This window comes from Pleurodeles waltl, chromosome 5 (assembly GCF_031143425.1).
Source record: "Pleurodeles waltl isolate 20211129_DDA chromosome 5, aPleWal1.hap1.20221129, whole genome shotgun sequence".
NCBI lineage: Eukaryota > Metazoa > Chordata > Amphibia > Caudata > Salamandridae > Pleurodeles > Pleurodeles waltl.
Genome location: NC_090444.1, coordinates 1,709,831,618 through 1,709,851,902, shown reverse-complemented (window position 1 = coordinate 1,709,851,902; position 20,285 = coordinate 1,709,831,618). Strand labels below are relative to the sequence as shown.

The following is a 20,285-nucleotide window of genomic DNA, read 5'->3' as shown; positions in this document are numbered from 1 at the left end:
TTCAGGTATATCTGGAACTGTTTATATATGTATTGATAGTATCTCCAATGTTGAGGGTGCATATATGCACTACAATTATCCCTCTGGATTGATTCATGCCATACTTGAAACTTAATAAAATATGTTAAAAAAACTGAAGTCAATGTGTATGCATTGTATTGGTGGTCAGTGTAGTGCGCAGTGTTTGTATTCATGGTAGTAACCTACAATGGTCAAACCTCGTCTGTCTTTTTGTTTTTGTTTATTTGACACTCTTGCATCCTCCTCCCATCCTCCCATTTCACCATCCATGCTTGTCACTTCTTCGCTGTGCGTTATCTGAAACGTGGAGGCTTCATGAGTTTGTGGTCTCATTGAGTGCACACTATTCCTACAACAGGAATCTACAGGACATCAAAATAAGAAAAAAATGTGATGCACTATAAGGATTTGTCCTGTTGTAAACACATTCTTACCTTGACATTTTAACTCTGCAGAAATTGGAGAAACATGCACTGACTCCAATACTGTGCATTTTCCTGTTTCCCTAAATCCTCTAAAGAATCATTTAGGCATACAAGGAAATAACAGATACAAAATCATCTTACTGCAAATAACAACCTGAGTTTCAGCTAAGGAATAACCCCGAGGGCACAGTTATTACACTTGCTTTGCCTGTACTATTAACCCTTGCACAGAGTAGAACAAGGGTAATGATTAATGTTTTGAAAATTGCAACAGTAAGACACTTTCAGTTGTGTTTGTAAAAACAAGAAATCCTTCTTCTCCGCTTGGCATTACGCCAGGCAGTAAGAAGTGTTGCAAATACTATGCTTACAGCCCCTAAGTTTTCTGCAAGCGGAGTTTGACATGAAATTGTGACTGAAAAATAGATTGCTAGCATCCAGCTAGTCTGAAAGTCACGGAGATAAACGTTTTTAATGTCAATTTGTGAAGAGGGTATAAGTTGGCAGTACCAACCTCCACTGAGGGGGAATATTGCCAGTCTTAAATGTCATTCATGTTCACCCTGTTACATTATTCATCACTTTCTTTATCTTGTATTCCTGCTGCATTACTAATAGTAGATTGCAGATTGTGCCGGTGAAACTTTGCATTCACATTTGCTTTGCAATTTAGACTGAATGACAGCTGCAAAAGCTTTGTTTGCACTAATGAGGGCCCTCATTTTCTACATACAAAAAACCTTCTTTGAAATTGCTATTGTTAGGCCTATATCCACTGTTTTAATATCAAATTTTAAAAATGTAAATATTTCACATCAACCTTACAAATCATAGGCCAGATTTATGTTAAAGCAGCGCAGTGCGGTGCTGCGCCAAAAGAAGCAGTGCCGCGCTGCGCCACTTTAGAAATGCAGAGGTGCACTGTATTTAGAAGAATACGGTGCACCCCTGCATTTCCCCCTGTGCTGGTGCTGAATTAAGCTGCCTAGCACCAACACAGGCAACCAGCATCCTTGCACCATAGTGCAAGGGTGTTAGCGTTGAGGGGGTAGATTGTTTATGCACAGGAAGGTGTCCCTTACTGCACATAAACAATCTATAATGACAATTTGGCACTTCTATGCGTGCTGCAAAATGCAGCACACGTAGAAGTACCAAAGCGTTATTTTGAATGATTGTTTATGTGCAGGAAGGTGTCCCTTCCTGGACGTAAACAATCGACCCTGGCATTTTGGTTCTTCTATGTGTGCTGCACAATGCAGCACACATAGAGCATGCAAAAAACAAGGAGGAATACACGCATTCTTGCTTGTTTTGCCATGCTATCGCCACCCCTTTTGGCGCTGCTTCAGGTTTACAGCAACTCCCAAATCTGAAGCAATGTCAAAAGCAATGGATGTTGCGGTGAATGTCCACCGCAACGCCCATTGCACGCCCCTTTGATGAAGAAAACTGCATCACAGGGGCCCATATTTACAAGGAGGCATAACGCCAAAAAAAAGTGGTGTTACACCTCCTTGTCAATATGGAGCAGTGCTTAGCCCAGCCGGACCATCATGAAAAGTGACGCTCCTGTGGTGCTTAAATATGCCCCATAGTTTTTATGACACAGCAGAACTTTCTCTTTGGATTTAGTAAAAGAAATATGAAGTTTAGGGCAATATTTTTTGAACGTTGAATTCATGAAAAAAGAGAACACTAGCAGCAAATTACTGTTTTATACCTCAACAGACGACTCTCCTTCTACACCCTACCCGGCATCTCTGCTCCGCCAACCTCGCAACTGTCCCACGTGTCCATAGAACTACAACTGGTGGTAGATCATTCTCGCACCTCGCCACCAAAACTTGGAACCCTCTTCCCACCCACCTGCGCCAGACCTAAGACCTTCTTACCTTCAGGAAACTACTCAATACCTAGCTGTTCGGGCAGCACCTCCCCTCCACCTTCTCCCCCCTCCCCTACTCAGCGCCTTGAGACCCTCATGGCTGAGTAGTGCGCTTTACAAGTCAATAATTTAATTTGCACAAAAATCACTAGCTAGCAAATGTGTGATCTCTTTTTACACAGATTAGGTTAGCTTAGGTTAGATTGGATTACATTAAGGATCGAAGTCTTTCACTCAAATGCAAAGTAAAATAAAGTATCTTACATAAATCATGAATAAAAACATACATAAATCATACATAAATCCTCTTAAGGACAGTAATGTGCCTAAACAAGTTAGCCCCTCACCAAATTCTTTGGGACAAATACAAAGGCACAGATTTACCAAATAGTCATGCAGCACAGTATAGTATCGATAAAATTCTGCACTGGGTGACAGGGAGGGAGCAGGAGAGTGCCATGTCTACAGAAATATCTACTGGTTTTAGCTGCTGTGCTCCATGCACAAACCTTTGAGCCATAGTGCAAGGCTGTGTGCATGTGTCTAGCATAGATTTTGTACTGAAAGGGAACCCTTCCAGTATAAAATGCTATGCATAGACATACTTTAAAACTTTTCACACATTTTATGTGTGCTGCACAGTGTATCATGCATCCAAAGTCGGAAAAGAAAGGAGAAATTAAATCATTTCTCCTTTTAACGCCTGCTTTTAAAAGGTGTTAACTTTTGGCACAAAACCCTGTCTCCTATTGTTTGTAGAGAGGTTTTTGCATCAAAAGGCATGGGTGGTTGCACAGGACTGCCCAGGTACCACCCATGTAATGCCCACTTGGTGCTAAGTAACACAAAACAGTGCTTTGTGCTGCTTTGTGTTACTTTTTGGGTACATTACAGTACAAAACGAGTTTTGCACTAGAAAGTGAATTAGTGAAAAAACATTCTGGGGCATATCTATAATCCCTTAGCGCCATCTTTCATAAATCGTCCCCTTTGTGCTGGTTAGTATTACATTTGTGCTGCTAACCCAGCACAAAATGTTTGTAAATCTCCCCCGAAGATACAGAAAAGGAAAGGCTAGAAAAGAAGTTTGAGAAAACAGGGTTATGGTAAAAAAATCTAGGGCTTTATTTATCAGCAGCATGAGCCGCCGGCACGCCACTTTTTTTGATGCACCAGCAGTGCAGGCTGCCACGCCGTATCTACAAGGCCATGCAAAGCCCCTTGCATGGCTTGTCATGGCCTTGTAAATATGGCCCCTTTTCAAGCATTACCCTGCGTGAAAGGGGAGTTCCATGGGTGTTGCAGTGGGTTTTCTCCCGTAACACCCATGGAATCTGATGCATTCCCAGGTTTACAAGATTTTGTAAATCTGGGAATGCATCAGTTTCCTACTCTCCACAGGGGTGGCATAGAAGAGGCATAATGAGGGAAAATAACTTTGGAGGGGCTTGACTTGCCAGCCATGATGGCGGGCGCCAGTTAACAGCGCTCCGCGGTGACACCCCACTTATCCTCAATTTTATTAGGATTGGGGAGCGGACCAGAGTCTACAGCATCGCTCGCCCGACCGCTGATCCCTCTAGAGCTGAGGGGGCCAATTGGGGTTGTGCAGGACCGACTTCGTCAACGGGGTGAACTCCCTACGCGAGGCCCGGGGGGTGCGGCCTAATCTGCAGACGCCGCACGGGCTGGTCCAGAGGCGACTGGCCCTTCGTGGAGGTTCCCTCAGACAAGAAAGTGGCGGTGGCCTTGGCGAGGCCGTGGGAGGTGCCTGATTCGGTGCCGTCTGATGGACTGGGCTGCGCACGGAGACGCCGGGTTTACCTGAACATAAGGTAGGCGGTGGCCCGCCTGACTGCACAAGTTGAGTGTGAGATAACTGGGCCGGCGGGACTGGGCGTGCGAAGCCTGTCAACCTTTGACGCCCTGGTTGACGAGGCAACCTGGGAGACAGCAGCAAACTGGAGTGAGGAGGCCCTTGGACCTATTGGCCGGAATGGGCCTGCGGAGATACACCTTATTACCCCTCTGACGCCAGGGGGGTGGAGCAGCCGGGTTGGTGCCTGCTTTAGGACCTAGAATTTTCAGCTGAGGCGTATGAACACTGCACTGACTGCCCGGCTTCTACATCAGGTGTATTTTTAGCTGGTATTGCAGGTCAAATGTGGGGCAGGTCTGTGGTGTCAGTGGGCTGGTGGTGATTCTGTGAAACTGAACAGGACATGGAGGGAGGCTGCTTGTGCTGCTGCGCCTGGACTGTAGCATCGCACACACAAGCGGGCCTCCTCTATGGACGGTAATACACGAGCACTCACATCTAAATCCGGTGCCGTAGAACATAGCCTCCTTCTGGGTGACAACATGGAGGGTGCAGGTCGCCTCCGCTCTGGAACTGGCGCCAAACCTCAGGCACCGCAATTGGAGCCTATGTCCCTGGATGGCACTAAATTGGACGCAGTGCTGGCAGCTGTGGAGCGCATAGGCACCTTTCTGGAACAAGCTCGGACCTCGTTGGAGGGCAAAATCAAAAAGGTGGTGAGTGTTCTCACCCTCCTACACGCGGATCATCACAAATCAGCAGATAGAACCCGCACACTGGAGGAACAGCTTCAGGACCTAACGCCTAAGTTGGACCAACTGGAGGCCTCAATACAAAATGCACTGGAACGGATAAAGACACTGGAGCACTGAGTAGAGGGTGCAGAAGGTCGCAGTAGGTGGAAAAACCTCAGAATAGTGGGCCTACTGGAAGGCGCGGAGGCCCCGGATGCGGTTGCTTTTACTGAGTCCTGGCTTCGAGGTCTGCTGCCGGAGGGCTCACTGACGCCCATTTTCTTGGTTGAATGGGCCCAAAGAGTCCCTACTCGGGCCCGACCGCCTGGAGCTGATCCACGTCCATTCCTCCTCCAGCTCTTACATTATGTGTATAGGGATATCATACTTCGGTCAGTACGAATATTACCTCCAATTAGTGTGCACAATGCCCTGTTTATGATATTCCCAGATTACACCATGGCCTTACAAAAAGAGCGGGCATCTTTCCTGGTAGTTAAGCGCAAACTCCGCTTCCTCAACTTGTCATACTGCCTACTATTCCCGGCCAGACTGCGTGTGGGGGCAGATGATAAAACGCACTTCTTTAAAAGCCGAAGGCGACATGGGGCTGGCTGGAATCTTCGGAACTGGTCAACGATGTGATTCCATCATGGCTGAGCTGGTGACTCGGGACTTACAGCCCCGTAAACGTCAGAGTCGCAAAAGGCGAGTAGCTGCGTTGGGGGAGGTGCGACACGCCCCCGACCTGGAACAAATTATGCAGGAACGTTGTTGTGCATTTTAAACCGCAGTAGCCATTAGTGTCCTCTCAGTAACTTTGGATGGTGAAGCAGACCCCACTGACTCTATTGGAGATATGGGCTCCTCCCTTGAGACATCCTCTGAACTTGGATCATCCTGCCGCCCTGAGGTGATGCCTCAGACAGCTGATGAACTATTTTGAACTCACCGACTGATTATGCACTTCACTGTACAGCAGTTTGTGACTGGGTCAAATGTCGGCTTTGCTGTTCAGATGCCTGTCACGGATTTGCTGTGTGGCAGCCCGAAGGCCACTGGGCGTTGCGCCTCTCTGTGTCCTCTGCCCTACACGCTGGGCTCTGCTGTAGCTGCTTCCCCGCTTTCATGCTGGGTTAGGGATCCCGACCTGAATGCTACCACTTCTCCAGCGCCTGGTCTACCTCATATTCCCACTAGAGGGGTTTCCCCCTTTTCTTTACCCCAGAATTGTTTGCGCTCTATAAGCGTATTACTTGGTTTGGGCAGACACCTGTGTTCCTCCGCCTCAATGGTATTCACTCATGTTGTTGGTCCCCAGCTGTTTTGACATGTTTTGTATGGAGCCTATGTCAGCCCTGTCTACTCCCTCCTTGGGACCCCGCTGCCGTACAGTTGAATCTCTCTATCCCTCGGGTTAAGCCACCATCATTCTGTTCACTTACTGATCCACCATGAACCCATTTAAATTTCTTACATGGAATGTGCGTGGCATACATTCACCAGCATGCAGATATTCTATCTATTCATATCTCAAAAGGCATTCAATACACATAGCGTTCCTGCAGGAGACTCATCTTGCGCAACCTGAAGTGGCTAGATTACAGCGGCGCGGGCGTGGGCGGCTATATGCGACAGGTTTCTCCTCTTACACCCAGGGGGCACTTATCTGGGTTAGACCAGGCATCCCATTTGTAGTTGAGGATCATGTTGTGGATGAACAGGGGCGTTATGCACTGTTGTGCGGACACCTTGCTGGCCGTGCTATCCTGTTAGGATCTATATATGCCCCGAATACAGACCAAGCCTCTTTCTTTCACGCACTCTCTCCCCTCCTGGCATGCTAGAGCGACCTTCCCTGGTTGTTGGGGGGCAACTTTAATTGTGTTCTGACCCCTCACTGGATCGCTCCTTCCTGCCATTGCCCACTGCTCCTACAGTTACGGCAGCACTGGCATTGCGCGACTGGCTTCGCCACTGGTGGATTGTGGATGTGTGTGTGTGGCGTCAACATCATCCCACTTCCAGGATATACTTGTTCTACTCTGCACCGCATCGCTTGCTTTTCCGCCTTGACAGGTTGGTGTGCATTACTAATTTATATTCTGCGATACAATGGTCTGACTATCTGGGCCGTACCCACTCGGATCATAATCCACAACTACTGCATCTGGGATGGGACTCACTCCGCCCCAGCATTCCCACTTGGAGATTCCGTCTGGAACTCCTGGAGGATGCAACATTTAGGGCCTCGCTGGACAAGGCAATCCCCGAATACTTTAATCACAATATAGGCCCAGCGCCCCCTGAATTAGTTGAATGGGAAGCATTTAAAGCATTTATCAGGGGCCACTGCATGGGCACGCAGTGGAACTTGCGGAATTCTATTGAGAGTGACTTGACTAGAGTGGAGAGGTCCCTGATGGGATATGAATGCAGGCAATCTCATTATGTGCCGGACTCGCAGCAATTAGCTGAGGCCAGAGCAGAAAGCATCTCCTTATTAGAGAGACTGCGCTGCTTAAATTATGCAGCTCACTCGGCACACACACATGCTCTGGCAGACCGTTTGGGCAAATTGCTGGCCTGGCTTATCCGTCAAGACCACGATCGAAGCCCCATTATAGCGATCTGTTCGATAACTGGGGACATGCTTCACACCCCCCGGGAGATTCACTCTGAATTCACTGAGTACTATTGGTCACTTTATCGGTCTTCAGTGGTGGATAACCTGGAAGCGAGAGCTGTATTTTTCTCAGCACTCACCCTACCCGGGTTGTCAGATGATCAGCAGGCAGAACTGGAGGCCCCCCTGACCTTGGAAGAGGTATGCAAGGGAATACGAGCCCTATTGGCCAGCAAAACGCCCGGCCCAGACAGACTCCCATCTGAGTTCTACAAGTCTTTCTCTGTGACGCTTGCGCCCCGTCTTCTCTCTCTTTATGAGCGGGTGCTGCAGGGGGCGATAATGACGGCACTGTTGGTGTCGCTCCCTAAACCGGGCTAATATCCATCTGAGCTGGGCTCCTATAGGCCGTTAGCGATGTTTAATATGGACTATAAAATTCTGCTCAAGATTCTAGCAACTCATTTGGCGCCCTTGGTCCCACAGCTGGTGCACTCACACCAAATCAGTTTTGTACCTGCACAGGACACCTCGAGCAATATCCAGCACCTCTTTAGAGTTATGCAATATTCAACACAGGATTGTACTCGTGCAGAATGTCTGGTCCTCAATCTGGAGAAGGCCTTTGATTCCTTGGAATGGTCCTACCTGTTTGAGTTATTGTGTCGCTTTGGGATGGGCCCACACTTCCTACGCTTGACCCAACTGTTAAATACTCGGCCTCGCTCTAGGGTTTAAGTCGGCACATATATATCTGACCCGATCGAGGTGGGCAGAGGTATCAGACAGGGCTGCCCCCTCTCCCCACTGCTGATTTCTCTGGTGATGGAGCCTCTAGCTGTGGAATTCCATAGGGCCGGGCAAGCTTGTGATATCCCATTGGGTAATGGTCTGCATGATATATCTTTATATGCAGACAGCCTCCTTTTGTACGTCCGTGATATTGACAATGTCCCTCTTTATATTGCAGACATCCTGCGCCGCTTTGCTGCATTTTCTGGCCTCCATGTTAACTGGGCGAAATCATGCCTTTTCCCTTTTGACCTGGGGCGGTCAGACCAGAAACTAAGAATCTCTGGCACAGATGTCCCCTGGCAGCCAAGTTCACTACGCTATCTGGGCAAACTGATATTCCACACGGAGAGGGACCTACATGATGGCAATCTCTGCAGAGCAGTGTCCTCCATCCGATCACAGATGACCTTCTGGCAAACTCTACCGCTCTGGGTAGCCGGTAGGGTCACCCTCTTGAAAATGGTAGTCCTTCTATACTACTACTACAATTTGCCTCATTATGTTCCAGCTGGTTTCTTTCATGATTTGGAGCCTAGAATACGGGAGTTTGTTTGGAATCAGGGCCGCTGTAGGGTGGCGTTGAAAAAGCTCTGTTTACCCCTTTCCCGAGGTAGCCTTTCATTTCCGAATATGGAACATTATTACCTGGCCTCCCATCTTCAATGGGTGGCACGTTGGCTAGTGAACATTCAGCTGGCTAACACTGCAACTAATTCCCTGCCCTGGACACTTACCCGGATTATGCTTCTCTTTCACCCCCTCATTAAATCGCGGCCCCCTGTGGAGCTCCTGCTGAATGTGGCTCACCGCTGTTGCCGTAGATCCCTGCGCCTCACAAGTGACATTGTTTCCTATGCTCTGGCACTGGCGTTGCTGGGTACACAACGCAGCACGCGTCTTACGACCAATGCGGAATTGGGTCCTTGACATGCAGCTGACATATACACTTTGGGTGATCTATACAGCGAGGCACTTGATTTGATGGTTCACTGATGAGCTTAGAGCACTTACAGCGGGGGTCCTCACTGCTTTGCAAACTATTTGGGAGGGTGATCTAGAGGGACCCTTCACTGAGGCCACTTGGTCAGGGGCACTGTCCAGCCATATTAATGGCCCCCGTAACGCCAGATTCCATCTCATTCAATTTTTACATACTCCACAGAGCTTACCTCACACCAGACCACATTAACAGGTATTTTAATCGAATGGACTCTGCTTGCCCTTGCTGCAGCGAAATTGGGGTGGACTTCCTCCACATGTTCAGGGCTTGTCCCTCCTTAAACATTTATTGGCATGGAGTTACAGCATCTCTATCCAAGTTTACATCGCGTCCACTGCTGTTAGATAGCGGCTCCTGCCTCTTAGGTCTTTTCCCGAGAGCCAGAAAGCATAAAGCGTCTACAAGATTCCTGGACTTGGGTCTTTTGACAGCCAAGCGTCTCATTACTAAAAGATGGAAGGACACTGTGCCCCCATAGGTATTAGCTTGGAGGAGCTCCTTTGTGGTATGGGCGGAGGCGGAGGGGTCTGCACTGTGGCGTGAGGATGCTATGGACCTGCGCACGTATCCCCCTTCGATTAGTTGGGATGAGATGTGGACTCAGTTAAGGGTGGAGGATCAAGTCGTAATCGATGGTGATCCAATGACACCTGACAACGAGCTAGCGTCCGCTTAGCTACACTGTGACACGCATCTATTACTGGGTCATCTATTTGTATGTTTTCTCTTCTAAGTTTCTGCTGCTCCCGCATCTTCCTTGTTCAACTGATGTTCATGTATTGCTCTACCCACGAGCGTGGCTGTAGGGATGCTATCATACGTTGGGTCCCCTGGCCTCTGGAGGCATGGGGGGTTGTGAATGGGCTCCAACGTTTTGTTATCAGTTCTGTTTGTCTTATGCAATCTTTTTTCTCTCACCATTGTTGCTCTTGTATACGTATTAATATCTGCTTGCATGCAGGACCTCATTTATATTAGAGTTGAGCCAACCCTAGACTCGCTGAAGATTGTGTCCGATGCGTATGGTGCCACCTCTTGCTTGTCGGGATTATCCGGTGCATTCTTGGTTTCTGGTCACCTCATGACACCTATGTATGTCAATTTTGCTATTATCACTCTATTACGCTACAAGCACTTTATTGGTCTATCCACATGGAATTTGTACATGCAAATTGTAGGACCGCGCTATATATCTGACTAGTGGCTATGCTACTTTAAAACTGTACAGTAAAAACTGGAGCTCTGTTAAATGGATAAAATCAATAAAAAGATTTGCCAAAAAAAATAAAAATGAGGAGAAATAACTTTATTTCTCTAAGTTTTTCGTCTTTCTATGTGAGTTGCATTCTGCAGCACACATATGAGGAAAACACCATTAATCATTGTTTATGTGCAGGAAGGTGTCCCTTCCTGCACATAATCCATGATCCCTGCAATGCAGACACACTTGCATCATGGTGCAAAGGGGCCTGCATTGGCGCTTGGCAGCAATTTGTGTGTTAGCGCAGGGGACAAGGACAGGAATGCGCTGTATCTTGTAGACATAGAGCATCCGTGCCCTTTTGCCTTGAAGCAGGGCAGTGCATCAAAGAGGCTTGCGACGCTGCCCTGTGCCAAAAGTTTGTAAATGAGGCCCCAAGTGTTTGCAAATATTATGGGAGAAAAAAAAGAAAAAGTGGAACCGCCTCTAGGCGGATGCATTACTTAAGAAATATGGCCCATATCTATGGGAAAATGACAGAGCGCGACGCTGCGCCAAAATTGGCAGCATCGTGTCCCGTCATTTTCACATCACAGGGATGTGCCATATTTAAGTGAAAATCAGTGTTGTCCCTTGCACTGGCGCTAAATTTAGCTGACAGCGCCAACGCAGGCATTCTTGCACCATCGTCCAAGGATGTCAGCGTTGAGGAGGTGTGATTGTTTATGTGCGGGAAGGTGTGCCTTTCCGCACATGAACAATCACTAATGGCGCATTGGCACTTCTGTGCGTGCTTCAGAATGCAGCACACACAGAAGTGCCAAAGCGTAATTTTCAAATTATTGTTTATGTGCAGGAAGGGACACCTTCCCACACATAAAGAATAATTTCTGGCATTTTGCATCTTCTATGTGCGCTGTAGAATGCAGCACACATATAAAAGCCAAAAAACGAGGAGGAATAAAAGTATTCCTCCTCGTTGTGCCTTGCTAACACAATCCCTGGGGGTGGCGTTAGATTTTGGCGCTGCCTTAGGTTTACGAAATCTTGTAAATCTGAGGCAGCGTCAAAATGCAATGGGTATTGATGTGGCACGCCCACAGCAACACCCATTGCACGCTCCTCTGACTTAGACAACTGCGTCGGAGGGGCCCATATTTGCAAGGAGGTGTAATGCCACAAAAAGTGGGATTACACCTCCTTGTAAATATGGAGCAGAGAGTTAGAGCCACTGAAGCGTCACATAAAGTGACCCTCCAGTGACGCTAGTGGCTCATAAATATGCCCCTATGTTTGTTGAACCTGCTATGAGGGCCACCTGTTCCTGTGCAAAACTGTTTAAGAAACCGATTAGTGTTGGTCTTGTTAGAATCTTAAGGATTTCCCCCTTTTACTTCTCATAATACTCTTGGGACTAATGTCCTTTAGTAATACAGTCACCAGTTTCACTCACCATATATGAAGCGGACAAATGGTGAGGGTGGAAGTGGAAATACTTTAGATAAATTCTTCAGTATATTCTCGTTTGCATCGTCAAGGCTTGACTCGGTTGGAGGATCAGAGATGATAATGTAATCGACATTGATGCTTCCTTCCCTTGAAATACAATAACACACACATTGTTAATCACCCATGTGTAATAACACATTTTACGAAAGAGTTACTGCTCTTTAGATCCTACATTTTCAAACTAAAAAAGTTACAATTTGTTTAAAACCAATCTATATGCAGACAACACTAATATTGGTTTTTCTATTTCTTATGTATCTCCTGACATGACAGTAACCGTCACTGACAATAATCATGATTTCATTATGCCTGGCTTGAAAAAAATTGAAACTTATCTACGGACCATATGAAACACAGGGCACACATGCTGTGTGCCTTCATTCTTAAAGAAATTAGTGAGGCCTGCACTAAGGGGTCTAAAATCTGGTATGGATGTAGATTTGCTAATTTAAGGAAGTTACTAAACTTTTCCAGGTTTTGATTGGAAACCACCTAAAAATGCAGTTTACTAGTTACTATACCTATTTGAATTCTATTTTCTCAAGTGAAAATACACAACTCGCTCGAGAAAATCTGCAGTGCCAGTGAAAATACACTTTGTAAATCATTAGGTTTTTGTCTTTCTTTTTCTGTGCAAGTAAATCAGTTATTTGTGTGTGTAAATCTGACTTACATGCACAGTTTTAGCCAAACACACTGACGTACATGCTTAATCTTGATGACTTGACTGGTCATCGGTACACCACTCATTTTTAAATCTGGTAAAATACGTCTTTCGACCGAGTGCCCACAGAGACATATGGGACACGGATGCAAATCCTAACAGCACATTTTCAGTGATCTGTCTCTTGAGGTCTTGAAAATAAATATTGCTGAGCTCGGCATAATAATGTCAATTAAATCCAGACACCATTCATTGTGCAGCAGGTGCTGCCTGTCAACGCTGGGTGCCTGTAAGCAGTGGATAGGTCACCACACCCTACAGCTCGTGACTGAGACTCCATCATAATAAGTTAAAAAACACAAACTGATTTCTGTGTTGTCTCTCTAGTTGACAGAAGATGAACAGTCATGATTTGACTCAAGAGTTCTGCTGAGTCAGTGACAGCAGTTGTTCTGGACTGGAGTTTGGTGTTTTGGTAAGCAGATATTCATCTTCAATCAAGTGGAACAAGATTTCACAAGAGGTAGTTTACCCTTTGTGTTTTTTTCCATCCAAATCAGGACCCTCTTGAGACACTTGTCAACTGTCATTCATGGGCTGCAGTGCAGAGTAGTGCCATGGCTAATAGGAGCAGTCACCCTTTCGTTCTCAGCATCCAGTTCTTGACTCCGTGGCTAATTTCTTTACAACAGGGAGTATCTCCCTGACATATGTCTATTAAATTAATTGGGTCAGCAAGGAGCTCTGCTACTAGTATGACCTTGTAAATCAGAGATTCTATGGATCTTTTGGCAATGTATAGTGTGTAGGAAAGTAGCCTCTTTCTAGCATGGTTACCCCCACTTTTGGCCTGTTTGTCAGTGTGTTTAACTCTGTCTACTGGGATCCTGGTAATCAGGACCCCAGTAGTTATGCTCTCTCCCTTCAATTATGGTTATTGCATACTGGTAACTGAGTATTTCACCCACAATTGGCATACTGGTGCCCACTTTTAAATCCCTGGTATATAGTACTTAGGTACCCAGGGCATTGGGGTTCCAGGGGATACCTATGTATTGCAACATACCTTTTGCCACCCATAGAGAGACCATGCAAAGGCTTCTGCAGGACTGCCATTGCAGCCTACGTGAAAAGGTGCATGCACCCTTTCACTGCCATTTACACTGCACCAGGTCACTTGTAAGTCACCCCTATAACAGGCCCTCCGGCCCTGAGGGCTGGGTGCAGAGTACCTGTGTGTGAGGACATCCCTGCACTAGCATAGGTGCCCCCAAAACCTCCAGAACCATTTCCCCAGACTTCATGAGTGCAGGGACACCATTTTGTGTACCGGGCATAGGTCAACACCTATGTCCAGCTACACAATGGTAACTCGGACATAGGCATGTTTGGTATCAAACATGTCGGAATCATACCCTCATGCTTTTGCAAGTATTGGTTGTATGTTCCCATGCACTCTGGGGGCTCCTTAGAGGACTCCAGTACTGCCATTACAGTCTTCTGAGGCTTTCCAAGCAGCCCCAGCTGCTGCCATGTCTCTCAGACAGGTTTCGGCCCTCCTGTTGCATCTCAAGCCCAGGAAGGCAGAACAAAGGATTTACTTTGGGACAAGGGTGTTACACCCTTTCCCTTTGGAAATAGGTGTTACAGGCTTGGGAGGGGTAGCCTCCCCAAGCCACTGGAAATGCTTTGAAGGGCACATTTGGTGCCCTTCTTGCATAATCCAGTCTACACCGGTTCAGGGACCCCCAGTCCCTGCTCTGGCGCAAAACTGGACAAAGGAAAGGGGAGTGACCACTCCCCTGTCCATCACCACCCCAGGGTTGTTGCTCAGAGCTCCTCCTCAGATGGGTTTTGCCACCTTGGATTCCAAGTTGCTCGGGAACTCTGGAAACATCTGAGTGGCCAGTGCCAACAGGTTTCGTCAGAGCCCTCCCCTGATAGGTACTTACCTGTGTAGCTGACCAATCCCCATTTCAGGGCTATTTAGGGACTCTCTCTTGGGTGGTTCTTCATATTCAGATTGCAAAACTCCAGCAGGAGTCCTCTGCACCATCTACTTCACCTTCTCACCGAAGAAACTGCATCTGGACCCTCCAAGAACTCTACAAACTGCAACAAAGAAGCAAAGATGACTTCTGCAACAGTGTATCTTCAGCTCCTGCCAGCAACTGCAACTGTTTCCCAGTAGTGCATCCTCATAGGACAGCCTGTCTTCAGCCTGCACCAGGAGAGCGAAGGAATCTCCCTTGGAGTGAAGGAGTCACTCCCCTGCTCAGCAGGCACCTCTCTGCGATGACGACTTGCTGCGTGGGTCCCCTCTCCTGTCGGGTGGCATGGATCCCGCATCACGGGTGGTAGACTGGAGTGGTCTTGATGGTCCTGACGTCCTACTGTCCAACTTTGGTGGCGGTAAGAGCTTGCCTCCCCACGCAGGACAGTACCCCCATGTACCGCATGTTTTGCAGTTGCTAAGCCTTGTTGGCACCCTTTCACGAAGTTCTTCATGCATCCTAAAGCTCCAGCCCCCAGCACTTTATCCTGTGATGCACATCTTCCTGAGTGGTTCTCCAGCGGTGTGGGAGCCTTTGTCGTAGTGCTGCATGGGCCTTCTTTTTCACCTCCTTTGACCCCGTGCCGTGGGACTCCTGTGCATGCTATCTGGTCTCCTGTGGTCTCCCTGAGTTGCTGAGAGCCCCCTTTGACTCCCCCTCCTCGGTAGAGTCCACCTGGTCCTTCCTTGTCCTAGCCAGTGCCATTTTCCGCTAACCGCGACCTTTGCATGTACCAAGGCTTGTTGGCGGAATACAGCGACGGAAACCAGTCTGCAATCTTCCAACTGGTGTGGGACATCATCTGCACCAACCAGGAACCTACATGCCTCTTCTGGGGTGCAGAACCGGTTGTTCCTCTTTTGCACCTTCTTTCGGGTTTGCTGGGGCTCCTGTTACACCTGTCGGTGTTTTGCAGTCTCTTCTGGTTGTTGCATAATCTTCTTTCTTGTGTTCTTGTGTGTTCTAGGAAAGTTACTGTGATTTACTCCTACTTTCCTGGGCTCTGGGTTGGGTTCTAGTACTTACCTTTGGTGTTTTCTAGTACTCCCCGCGATCCCTTACACACTACACTTGACTAGGTGGGAACCCGAAATTTGGCATTCCACTTTTTTAGTATATGGTTTGTGTTTCCCCAAGCTCATTTCTGACTATTGTGATTTTCAGAAATTGCACTGTTTTCTAACAGTTTTTATGCCTATTTCTGCATACTAGTGTATATAATGTGTATATTACTTACCTCCTAAGGGAGTACAGTCTCTATGGTGTTTTTGGTATTTGTGTCACCAAAATAAAGTGCCTTTATTTGTGTATCACTGAATATTTTCTTTCATATGTATGAGTACTGTGTGACTACAGTGGTATTGCATAAGCTTACATGTCTCCTAGTTAAGTCTTGGCTGCTCAGCTACAGCTACCTCTAGAGGCATGGCTTCAAGACACTGCCTACATTTCACTAATAAGGGATAACTGTACCTGGTATAAGGTGTAAGTACCATAGGTAAACACTACAAACCAGGCAAGCCTCCTACATAGTGTAAATGTAAAAGCTGTGAAGCAGACGAGGAAGTGATCTCACCATCCTATTTGAGCATGGTGTGAGACTTTAAGTAAGTCTTTCTTAGTAAAGATCAAGTGCCATATCATGATGGTCTTTTCTGGTGCAGCACATAGCCGAGCGTCTTTTTCATGCTCCTGCTGAACAGAAAGTGAATTATTTTTAATCCAATATTTCTCTGAATAATTGCTTTATTATAAAGTGATACAGCTCAGAAACAGTGAGCAACATTTGTTTTTTTCTGTTTCTGAGTCATGCTGTCTGAAAATGAGGCACAAACCGAGAAATGTATCAGTCTAAATGAAATCACTTTACACACTGCAGGCATATAATACAGAAGTTCGGCTCTGCAACAGAAAAGACCATCATGATACAGCCTACGGCTCAAGATGGTAGCATATTTGGGACTAGGAGATAATAAATGTAGTAATATGTTATTACAAGTAAGGAGTTGAGTGTAGATGAGTGGGTGTCAGTGTCAGTTCCCCAGTGAAGATTGAAGTCTCCAAGGAAAATCTGGTCATGTAGATAGATGAGTTGGTCCATGTTGTATTCAGTTCAGTCAGGAGGTCAAAAGAGCTTTAGAACATATTCAATCTAATAAGTTTGAGAGTTGTGTTTGTGCTCTCAAACATGAGATATTGAGATCAGGGAGAAGTTTAGTGTGTTAGCTACTTTTAATGTTAGGGATTCCTTGTTTGTGGACATGACCCACTACTCAAACTTAAAGTGTTTAGACATGCTAAAAGTATGGAATGAACCACTATATCATCATTACTATCATTATAATCAGTATTAAATATCTCTGCAAACAAATGAATTCATACAGCATGAATGTAGAATTATACTTTGCAAGTTCAATTATATATATTTTATTTATATTTATCAATCATATTAAACTACATGTATGGACTATGACATACATCTGCTACTTAATAAACCGTAACCTTACCTGAAACCTGTAACATTCGCTGATACAAAGCCTTTTAGAGAATTTCTGTAACTGTTATAAAACTGTAAGAAGAACATTTTTGATGAGTTTAACACAGGCCTAACTTGATGTAGTCAAAATACACAGTAAACACTTGTTGACATTTTGGGTGAGCTGACTAAATATTGTCTTCTGCACTTTAGACACTCTGCAGTTGTACCTTTATGCTATGACTGACAACTGTTATGGCATACATGGTAAATGCTTAATAAGGCAACACTATTTAAGGTATACTAGGGACAATGAACTGAACATGATTCAATGCAACATTAATCACTGTATTAAAAGTATAACTTTTACAACAAAAATGTGCTTCAAAATTAGGCCCTAGTAGGTGCTTAATTCCATAGATTGTCAATTTTGTATACCTAAATGGTAAGTTTCTGCAGTTGTTGCAAATTACTGAAGCAAACTTTGAACTTTGCCTTCATGTAGTAGTCAACTGAGGGTTTATGGCCACATCATGAAGTAATCCAGTAAAAAAACTCAACAAACCTGACAGCTGAAAAGTAAATACTTGCAGATCTTTCAGGAGACCAGTAGTAAATGCTTCCTATTGGTACGATTGTAGCTTATCTTTTGATTTTACACTACATCATATTGGCCCCTTTTGGATACTGGATTATAGTGGCCTCGCTTACAAGCTATCTGATTAACAAATGCAAATTGCTTTTTGGAAAGTACAATTGTTTTTTTTTATTTACAAACGTTAGTATCACACTCGCAAAAGGATGTATTCACACAAAGGTTTCCAAGTGAGTGAATTTCCTCTTGTGTATGAAGAGTGTGCGTTTCAGGATGGAAATGCCCTCAAAATTTGAGAACATCCCAAAACGCAAACGTTTATGTCTGAAAAAAGTCAGACACTTAGGGCCTGATTTATGAAAAGTTAGCGCTGCCTTTACGTAATTTTTTGACACAAAAGTGGCGCAAACTTACAAACTATATTTTGTAAGTTTGCGCCACTTTCGTGTCAAAAATTGACATAAAGGCGGCGCTAACTTTTCATAAATCAGGCCCTTAGTTCTGATGAAGGGATGCAGTAAATAGCTTTCTGATGTGGGAACAAGAAAGAAATAACCCTCAAAATTGGCAAAGTTGTAGGGGGTTAAAAGATTGCTTGTTTTTTGCATACAAAAATATAAACATTTATTTTTGCATTTGATAAAGGATTTTACAAAATCTTTCAGGAGTGCACTTGTAAATCTGTGACAAGCACAGGTGTCCAAGCACAGCCTAGAACATTTTACAGACCGCTGGCTAGCCCCGACAAGGCAAGGTCCATCCTCCACCTCACTGTATTTTTAAAGTTCGAAGGACAGGGTCTCACATGCCTGGGAGCCCTCGCATGCCAGTCTGGGTTAAGAAGTTCTGACTGGACCCCGAGTCAGAGGTCAGGCAGACTGCGGGCTGGAAGACTCAGGCCATGGGATCCATTATACAGTCCACTGTGTCTCAAAGCACCCAGAACATGGTTCACCAGGCCCAGGAAAGCATCCATTGCTTGCTCATGTTAAGAAGCTGTGACTTGGCCACAGATTGGAGTTCTGTGAGGCCCGTAGACCCCATTGCCTAAGGCCACCATGGGTTCTGAGAACCCAGCCCACAGAATCTCTGGCCCCCTCCAAGCAGGAGCAGAATCTTTATCATAACACACCCTGAGACCAGATCACCATCCTTCAAAAGCAGAAATCTCATCACTCTGGTCTCGGACATCAGGTCATGCGCCATAGGAATGGATGGCATGACAGATAGCCAGGATGCCCTGGTAGTCATGATGAAGACTTATTTAAATTTCCAAGTTTGGCCAAGGCTCGAGATCAGATATATTCATTGCAATGGCGCCCTTTGTCACTCGCTATGCAACAAATATAGAAAAGGCAGGTATCCTTTCTCAAGATTATAATGGATAAGGTACAAGGGACCACCTTGTCTTCTGGTCTTATTCCCCAGGTGTCGCAAGGGTCTGGGCCAGTGTAATGCTATCTGTATTTAACCACCGATTCCATCTTGACCACTGACTCCATTTTGAGCTCAGCTTAGCTTCAAATGCTGTCACATCAGTGGCTCGGGAATTTTTCCAAACACAGCCTGTTTTCTACATTCATTGTGTTTTTGCTTTTCTCACCAGAAAAAGGAACTTATCGTGGGGGATGCGAAGGTGATCAGAGTGTACCAGGATGAGAATGTATATAGCAGAGAAAGGTAAGGCTCTGTCTTGGGAATGCACATTGGGATCTGGCCAGTTCTTTTGTGTGTTTTCAACACAGACCAAGTACAGCCAGCGCTTGACTTTCCCAACTTTCTCGAAGGGAGGGGGAAGGTTACCAGGACATTCCTCTTGCGTTTATTTAAGGTGGGGAAGTTTGGCGCTGAGGCGGAAGGAACTCATTGTGAAGGTGGATGCACTGCTTATGAGTCCCACTGGGGACTTTTTCTCCTGTCTCAGCTGTAAGGGTTCCACAGCTTGACGATGGCAAGGAGAAGGTGTAGGAAGGTAGCCTCTTTCTAGCCTGGTTACCCCCACTTTTAGCCTGTTTTTCAGTATATGTCAGGGTGTTTTTACTGTCTCACTGGGATCCTGCTAGCCAGGACCCCAGTGCTCATAGTGCAAACCCTATTTGTCAGTGTGTTTGATAGGTGTCACTGGGACCCTGCTAGCCAGGAACCCAGTGCTCATAGTTTGTGGCCTATTGTTGTTCCCTGTGTGGTGCCTAACTGTATCACTGAGGCTCTGCTAACCAGAACATCAGTGTTTATGCTCTCTCTGCTTTTAAAATTGTTACTGCAGGCTAGTGACTATTTTCACCAATTCTAATTGGCACACTGGAACACCCCTATAATTCCCTAGTATATGGTACCTAGGTACCCAGGGTATTGGGGTTCCAGGAGATCCCTATGAGGTGCAGCATTTCTTTTGCACCAATAGGGAGCTCAGACAATTCTTACACAGGAATGCCACTGCAGCCTGAGTGAAATAACGTCCACGTTATTTCACAGCCA

General features: G+C 46.0%; 1 protein-coding gene across 5 annotated transcripts in view; it reads right to left on the bottom strand.

Annotated features, from left to right (window-relative positions):
- The window catches only part of LOC138296693 (adhesion G protein-coupled receptor F5-like), a 912,996-nt gene that overhangs the window by 451,279 nt on the left and 441,432 nt on the right, over window positions 1–20,285 (bottom strand). For all 5 annotated transcript variants that reach the window (XM_069236060.1, XM_069236064.1, XM_069236063.1 and 2 more), the window contains 2 exons: window positions 17,244–17,305; window positions 11,963–12,105 (listed from right to left, as the gene is read on the bottom strand). In XM_069236060.1, coding sequence (XP_069092161.1) covers window positions 11,963–12,105; window positions 17,244–17,305 — 205 coding nt within the window. The remainder of the gene's footprint in view (window positions 1–11,962; window positions 12,106–17,243; window positions 17,306–20,285) is intronic.